This window comes from Alligator sinensis, unplaced genomic scaffold, assembly GCF_000455745.1.
Source record: "Alligator sinensis unplaced genomic scaffold, ASM45574v1 scaffold82_1, whole genome shotgun sequence".
Classification (NCBI taxonomy): domain Eukaryota; kingdom Metazoa; phylum Chordata; order Crocodylia; family Alligatoridae; genus Alligator; species Alligator sinensis.
In genome coordinates, this window is record NW_005841860.1 from 1,838,012 (window position 1) to 1,847,151 (window position 9,140).

Genomic DNA, 9,140 nt, shown 5'->3' on the forward strand with positions numbered 1-9,140 from the left:
CCAAGCCCTGCTCTGCCCTGCTGTGTAGAGAAAGGGACTTTGCTTGAGGGTCAGCATTCCATCAAAGTTAGCACTCAATGAAGTTGCTGTTTGATAAAGTTTATTTATCATGGTTTCATTAAGAATTCTAAGTGGTGAGCTTTTCTTAAAAGTTGTTGTTTAATAGGTGGTTAGCTTTATTTTCTTAAAACACTGAAGAACAGTCTATGTGCTGCTCTTCAACGGGAATTAGCCCCATGGTGGGCTCCCTCAGCCAATCAGAGGCATGGGAGAGTCCACCCTGAAAAGTGCTTGAAATTGGCTCCAGCGAGCCTGTAGGGAGCCTGCTTCCCCCCGATCCTGAATTACAGTGGTCCCTACTTACAGTTCAGGGTAGTATTACCAAATGAGACTTCATCTTTCTTGTAAAAACTGAGACCTGAAAGAAAGTCCTTTAAGAAAGAAAGTGCTTTTCACTTTTTTATATCACTCTGCCTTGTGCTGATATATAGTTGATCATTTGCTCTGTCTACCTTGTTTTCCAAGGCACTATCAAAGGCAAGAACAACAGAGGAAGTTGAATATCAGCCAGCTGGATCGAAGCAGCTGAGTCATAACTTTTCATAAAACAAAAGCAGATGTCTGTGGGCATTAGGGAGAGCAGAACTCTCATAGTGGACATGGAAGCTGGAACCCTTTACTTCAATACTGGGTGCATAATTACATCATAATTTGTTTATTTTTATTACAACAGCCGGAATGACTTATAACATTTCTTGCCTGGCTTGTTTGTTAAGATAATGCTAGATTAACTGCTCTGAAAAGTGAAGTCCTCTATTTATCATCAGAACAAGGGTGCCAATGTGTAGCAGGCAGTGTCACCTCACACATAAATCTGAATTCTAATATGCAGTTCACACACTGTGCCCTTTTCATTTCTGGACTCTCTGACAGGTTTGCTAACCATAATGGTGTAACATGCAGTGTGCGCGGGTAGATTCTTTCCTTGAAGGCAGTATCTCAAGAAACACAGTATACCATGACAATGGTGAGAAAGCTTTTTTCTGCTTAAGGACTGAGACCATTAATTTTCAAAAGAAAATGAAATAATCTCCAGGGTGTGACAAGTTTAAAATCTTTCTACCAACCCCCTGAGCCAGGCAGGTTTCCTTAACAGGAACATTTTCTATATAAAACTGGAACCTACATCAGAAGAAAATCCAAATGACTCAAAGTCAAGTGAAGCTTTTTGTTTATTAGCCACTTATAAGTAAGCATTATGCCCCAGAAAAGCTTTGATGCTGGTTCTCCTGCAGGCTGATTTAGTCTAAGGTGCAAAGGGCCAGAAACAAAAAATTCTGCCAACCAAAGAGGCTGCTGAATTCAGAAGGTGCTTCTTCATTGACTTCAAGGGGCTGTGCAGAAACTCATGAGAAGAATATGAGTTCCTAGCTGTCTGAGCTCCACTGCTCCCAGTTTTGGGTTCTTTCATCTCTTCTACCCTCCTTGGTGATACAAAACTCCTGGGCTAGATTTAACTTCTCTGAAAAGCCTTACTGTGAGCAAAACCAGTCTCCTGTCCCTGTTGCTGCTTTTTTATCCCTAAATATTTATCTATTCAACCAACCCCTTTCCTTCTCCTGTAAAGTTTTTACTTTTTCCTGAACAGAAAACTAGAGCTGTAAATTCTTATCTGCTTTCAGCACAACCTACTCTTCATGTTCCAGCAAAATGCACAGATGCACAGAGGGAGCATTTGTCCTAATCTCATCAGTGAGGGGCTCTCATATAGTAAGTGAGAAAATGCAGTTGTTGCTACGGTTTTTGGTATCTAATGGCACAAAGAAACAGGAAGCTTTTGCCAACTAATGAGATGTGCAGTGAAACCTGTGTAACTCTTTTAGGCAATCTCCTATGTTAATTGAATACCACTGGATTACAATTCTGGTACCCTTTAAGCAGAAAACTACCTCTTTTGTAGCAAAAGGCTATTGCTTGCCTTTAAAGTTGCTTTACCCTGAGTTCAGTGTATATATGTTAATGCTATCCTCTTTAGCCTAGTCTACATGACAATGCTCTGTTGTGAGTGGGCACTGCGAGTGTTTATATTCAAAACCCTACTGATGGCAGACCCCTTGGTCTGCTGGCAGAGTGAACCACCTCTATCAAGTGAAGGAAGGCTTTTTTGCTATACAGCAAGTACGTGTAGATACTCTTGAGCTTTCTAGCAACGGCCATGGCTGCTTTTCAGAAGTGTAGGTACTTTCAGGGTGCACTTTGTACCCCAGTGACATAGCTACTGTAGCAGAGCCAAAACTGCCAGAAGCACATGGATTGAGGCCCGTGGCAGGGCTAGGTGTGAGTATAGATGCAGCTGTAGTTAAAGCCAACATGCTTTCTTTGTTTCTAACTGAGCAGAGGTTGCAGTCTGCATCACCCACACAGCTGTTGTGAGAGCAATGCCGGAGAAAAGGCACTCTTTTATGGGAGAAAGCAGGTGGTTATACTAGGCTTTCTGTAGCGGGCAGTTTCTTTAGTTTACAGCCAGTAATCTATGGGGTCTCAGAGACAGGCTGCCAGGGAGAGATGGAGATAGCAAATCAGTGTATCTCTTCATCCAGTCCTACTCACTTGTTGGGCCATGCTTGCTAGTTCCTGGTTCTCCAGCACAGTGGAGATTACAGGCCCTTACAATCCTCTGCTATTCATCTCTTGATGGATTTTCTGCCACTGGGGCCTTGAAGTGTGAATTCTGCTAGACAGCACAAATGAAGCTTGTAATATTAAGCAGCATTAGAAGAATGTGGAAAAAAGTTTCCTGTTTTTCCAACATGGATAACTCATTGGGTTAAATATATTAGCTACTTTTATGCAAACTATCACTAATCACTATTCTGTTTATTGCAATAATGTGAAGGATAATACTTCACATTCCCCCTATTTAGTATACTGTAAACACCAGCCATTCCAATAAGGTATTATTTTTGTAAACAGTTTGGACATACCATCCCTCAAGCAACAAGGCCAGTACAGATTTAGTACCTTAATGTCAACATTACACCTGGATTTCATCTCAGTCACAAAACAGAGTCATGCCTCTACTTCAGGCTCTCTAACACAGCAGTGCATCTTAAAATAATAATATCTATCTATCTATCTATCTATCTATCTATCTATCTATAGGACATGCAAATGAATTTCTGTTGCCCGAATCTTTGGATTTAGTGCACTTTCGGAAAGGCCTTGGTGAGTCTCTAATATCATAAAGTGCTGATGTCATTTAGCCGGGTAAGCTGCAGCCATTCATTTCTGCTGATACAGATGCTTTAATGGGAAAAATATTATATTGACTATTTAAATTGATATCATGTGACTAAATTTGTTCTTTGTGTGACCTTGGGAACTACCTTGTCTTATCAACATTTTTTTTCAGTTCTTATGAAAGAAAGCTAATTCCATAGACATCCATCCTAGGTTACATCTAAATATTCAGTCTTTAGAAATGTACTAATGTAAGTACCTCCTGTTACAAAACAATTGACTTCTTCATCCCCTTAAAAATCTCCTTTATATTGTGTACTGATTTAAGCATTAAGAATACATACCTGTCTGTTAACAAACAGATGCATTTAAGATATTTTTATACCCATTTTATCAAACAGAAATTGCATGATTAGAATGGTTGGTAGCATGTTGTAGCAGCATACAATGAATCAATAATTGTTTTGTTAAATTACCTCAGTGCTTGGGAAAGGTATCAGATTAAGTAAATAATTTCCATTTTCGTACTTTATGCATTCTGCAGGGATTGACTCATTAATAGTTTACCAACATGAATCCTGCAAACTGGTTTGAAGGCTTGGAAACCAGCCAGCGCCAAGTACATTTGGAGCTTCAAGTGCAACAAATTTCTGCCTCCATGGGGCCCCTCACAATATGCAGACAAGCAGCTTATCCAAACATGCAAGCTGTGCTCTTCCATCAGAAGGACCCTGCTGTAGCTGCACCCATTTCCCAAATAATTTGAGATGTCTTTCAGATGTCTTTGTGGGCTGCCTCATGGAGGTTGTGGGAGGGAGGAAGTTATGGCTGCTTGTAGTCCGCAGTAGGGTAGGCCGGTTCACTGGCTTTTCAGTAGTTATAGACAGGGCCTTAAGCATACCATTTCAAGCCCCAGTTTGAACAGGTCTGAGTTTGGATGCAAAGGGGTTACCAAATTTACTCTCCTGATCTACAGTACATATACAGCACAGGCAATGAATTTCTGCACACACCACCATTAGTATAGCCTGATCTCAACTGGGAACTGAATTTGCATTCCCATCAAATCTGTGGTCCTTCTGCTGAGACTCCAAATAAAGGTGTCAAAGAGGATCAATTGTGGTGGTGACTTTTGGATATAAAATCCTGTGTACCAGGAAGTAGTCTGAGACTAATTACATGTGCATTTATACTCTGCAGCAATGCCATTTATATATATTCTATACTAAGACTTGCTGTATTGCTCCTGACGCATATATTAGAAATTTATTTTAAATCGTTTGTTATAAAATATGATATTAAATGTGATGTCATACATCCATATCACATCTTGCTGAGGGGCCAGGAAATGAAGGAGCATGGCATCTGACATGCACATAGCCCTGTGGTGGTTCCTTCAAGATAAGGTTGACATGTACTGGTGGGTAAGGTGGGCTGGGGACAGCCTGCTCTACCACTATCTGTGCTGCACTTGTTCAGTATGCTATACTTGTTCTGTGAACACAAGACTTCACTATTCCATGCTACCAACTCCAGCACCTTTCATTAGAACTAAAATCCATTAACAAAGACCCTCCCTCAGACACAAAAAAAAGTGGTTTTTTTAATAGGCCATTTTTACATAGTGAATTGAAATTATGGATAGGAACAAACAAGAGCCCCGGATCTAAACATTTTGGGGATTCTGAAATTCACATGTCAAAGTCTGGGATCATTTCCAGTTCAAGTAATATAGTTGTTCAGTGCTTCACCCTCCCCCTGATTCCCCCAGTTGGTAAGCATACAGAAGATATTAAATCTGAAAATGTCTTACCTTCTTGTAGAGACTTCTCAGGTCTCTGTACTGCCACATGCTATTTAGGACCTGAGATGCTGCTTTCACCACTTTTGGTGAGTGCCTGTTGGATGAAAAAAAAGAATAGGAAAGAAACAGTTAAATCCCAGATTCAATTAATGTTGATTTGTGAGTAAATTACACAGGATCAAAGTTCCACTGTTCATCAGCCCTGTCAATATCCTGGGAGAGCTTTTTGTTCAGTGGTTTGTGGAGTAATATTCTTTTGACTGATAAGTACATACCTCAGCTCCATGGTAGTAAGTGAATGGAAAGGAAGCAAAAAAAAATGTACATTTCAACTGGGCACTGAATGAGGAGGTGGGGGTCATGTTGAGAAGAGACATACAGGAGAATTTGGTTGAGATGGAGCTCTGCTGCTGAACTTGCGAACTGCTAGGTGGGCCATGAGGGAAAATACTGCATGAAAACTGTGAGTAAATTGTGTATGGAGAGTTGGGTTGGCTGCAAGTCTGTGCATTTTGGCATGAAGGACAAGAGTACAGGGCTTGGTTTTGCTGACCACGGACTAGAAGACTTTACGTTAAATGCCTGATGAGAGCACAGCTCCAAGTGCGATCTACCAGATGGCTAGAATAAATATTCCAGGCAAGTGTGTATACAGAGCTGCAAATAAGACAAAGGACCCAGAAGGCCAAAAAAGGAATAAAATATACAGTCAAATGCATTAGGAGTCAATGAGCTTCCCATGGAATCCAAATTTGGCCTTACATATTGAAAGCATTGACTATAGTAACTGATTAATGACTGCATCCTAAACCTATATTCATGGGCATTAGTTGAAGAGTGTCACACAGACACCCGTCCAGAATTCTTTTCCCAGAAGAGAATATTTTTCAGGGAATAAGAGCCATATTTTATGTTCCTCTCAGCATAGGCTGTTTGGAAAGGAGCAGAAGACACTTACACTCAATGAAGAAGGGGCAGGGAAGGCAACACTGGGTGCATCTACATGTGCTATTAATTAATAGATTCATAATGTGCAACAATAAACTCTGGTGCATATCACACTGGAGCTTATTACTCCCAGGCATCACAGCTGAATGTGAGCCTGGGACTGCAGCACATTGAGCTGGGTCAGAGCAGCCCATGCTGGCAGAAGGTCTGGGGCATCTGCCTGCCAGCTCAGGGCTGTTCTGACCCAGCTCAACATGCTGCAGAAGGCATAGCTGGAGGGCATGAGGGTGCTCCAATGCGGGGCTAGCTGGCAGGCAGCCCCCGCATTAAAGCAGCCTCATGCCCCAGCCAGATCTGTCAGTGTCTACTCATGCATTGCTATAAAGTAAAAAAACTCTGCCACAGGATAGTACTTGTCATTTACAAGTACTACGCTGTAGCCAAGTTAATTAGTTTACTTTGCCCTAATAGCGTTGCACATGTAGATGCTGAAAGATTTACTGCAGAGCTAATTAGGCAACTCCACGGTAAATATCTTGTGTAGACATGCTCATTGAAGTAAAATGTGACTTTGTTCATCATCCACATCATGTAGTTAATCCTATCCCCTCAGCAAAAACTAAGTGTCAGAGCCCCAAGCAAAACTGCATGGTTAGGTGGAACTGGGGAGCAGTTATTCATGTGTTTCATGTTTCCCTCAGGAAAAAGCACAAGTGACGGTCCTAGATACACTGGCAGCTGAGCTAGTAAAATAATATTAATTACATATTTTATTCAATTAATTTACACAATACATTCTCAGTAAATTATTGGGTGATTTTTTTTTCATTATTCACCCCATGTATAATGATACCTGAGTAATTCATAGATAAGAATGTGCTGAACATTTTCAAGCATAGTTGTTTTCATTATTTACCCAGCTCTATCTGCAAGTGTAGGCCAATAGCGTCAGTAATGCTGTTGGTAGTGAGGGGCACCAGGAACAATGGGAAGCTCTGAGTTGGGCCAGTCACATCTGGGATTGGGATCAGTTCTGTCATACCACTGGAGAGGTACATAACTTGTATGGCCTAAGACAAACTGGAAGAATTAATCCTATGCTCTTGGCACTTACATGATTTTATCTTGTCCCTGTGCAAAGAATCATGGGACAACTAGTGGGTTCACATAAAGATGAAGGATGCACTCTGTCTGCTGATTGCCAGAGAACTATTAATGAATCTTATTTTGTGCATGCAAATTATAATAAGCCGGTCAGAAAAGAATATGGTGGTGTAACATAGAGATGTCCAAATTCTAATTAACTTGTGGCCATGTGCCGTACAGGCTACACCAGTGCAGGCCATGGAAGCCAGGGGCCACACTTTGTGTGGGCACTGTTCCCCTCCTTGCTGCACTGGATTGTGCCATGAGACTACCCAGGGCCCCAGCTCATCATGCCACAGGCTCCCTTGGTTCTGTGCTGACCCACCCTACCTCACCCCACAGGGGTGAAGACAGGAAGTGGAAAACAGGCGAGGGTGGGGTAGCTCAAGGAACATGGCTGACAGTACAGCCAGAGTTATATGGGGGGAGGGAGCAGGTTGAGGTGGGGATGGTAGTTTGATGGGAGACTGAAAGCTGCAAATTAACCCCAAGCAGGCCACATGTGGCCCACAGGCTGTTGAGCTGGACTGCCCTGATTTAACAAGTGATAAATTGAATTCAACTCATCAAAATGTTTATAAATCCTACTGTAACACTTTTTAAAGAGTTTAGGAGTGTTTATATAGCCTTCTCATGCCACAGAATCTTTCATCTGTTTAATTTCTGTTGATTTGGGCTGGAAGCAGGCACAGCATATACCGATTTTTTTAATATGACAGTAATTACAATAGAAACAACAATAAATGGTTCTTTTGAGGCTAGTAACAGTTGGCCTTTACAACATTGGACAAACATAGGGATACTTTGCAATACAAGACAAAGTTACTTTCTCTGTTAATCATTAATAGCAAATACAAATATCCTTTCAGTAGCTGAATGGCAAGAAAGGCATCCTATAATTTATATTACAAATGATGTAACCTCTATGAAAGACCCAGAAACAATGATATAGAACTCTAATGCTTTTGAAAGACAGGTATGAAACTCCTGCTTAAGCTGAGAATTGGTGATGGTTTTTAAGATGAAGATTTTATTGTTCTATAATGAAATAACTAATAATAACAATAATAATACCTAGCCCTCAAATAGCATTTTTTTCATTACTAGGCCTCAGGGCTTCACAAAGGAGTCATCATTTTAAAAGTGCAAATTATCCAGTACAAACTGGACTAGGCATTAGATTGGATTACCATATACTACAAACCTAACATTTTTCAAGGAGTCCCATGGAATGAGGCACACACCAAAATGGTATGGGAGATAAATGCCTAACTTCTTAGGCCAGTTCTGATCTCAGCCCCATGCTAGGAAATATTAATAATCTCTACAGAGGCAGGTGTGCAAGTGAACAGTGTTGATAGATGGGCTTACATTCTATTAATATTCACAGATAAATGACAATTCACACCAAATGAAAGGGGGCACATTCTCTTGAGGACAAATGGAGATGCACCTCAGTACATCAGCTCACATCAATACATTTCAGTTGGTAACAAAATCCCAATTTTAGCATGTAATTTATTTACAGTAAAAATTGTAATGCATTTTTATTGCCAATGGGAGTCAATTGGATAAGGGGAACCTCCAAGAGTAAAATCAGATTTATTGTCAAACTGCTATTTATGTCACATTTCAGAATACTGTATAAGTCACTACAAAAGGAGTGTATTAGCTGAGATATGTGAGGAGAGAAAGAGAGAGAGTTAACAGCAGAAAATGGAATTGGGTTGAGTTCCATTGGTCATATATTGATTGTAGAGGCCAGCAGGTAGCTCCAATACTTTGTGCAGTGGGTGGATCCTTCCTTTGGCTGTGGATTCAGCTCTGAGGCAGCAGTAGCCTTTGTGCTGAAAGGATTACCTTTCTGATGGCTCAGAATGGTAGAAAGATCTATCATTTGAGTGAATTTTTCTATTTTCCAAACTGACATGGTCCCACTATATGCAAAGGAACAATATTTCTGCAGGTTTGCAGAATATATCCATTAACCAAACTACTGTAG

General features: G+C 40.7%; 1 protein-coding gene across 1 annotated transcript in view; it reads right to left on the reverse strand.

The window, feature by feature from the left end:
* CTNND2 (catenin delta 2) overlaps positions 1-9,140 on the reverse strand; it is a 554,610-nt gene that overhangs the window by 50,839 nt on the left and 494,631 nt on the right. The window contains exon 16 of the mRNA XM_025215651.1: positions 5,054-5,138. Within this exon, the coding sequence (XP_025071436.1) occupies positions 5,054-5,138 (85 nt within the window). The remainder of the gene's footprint in view (positions 1-5,053; positions 5,139-9,140) is intronic.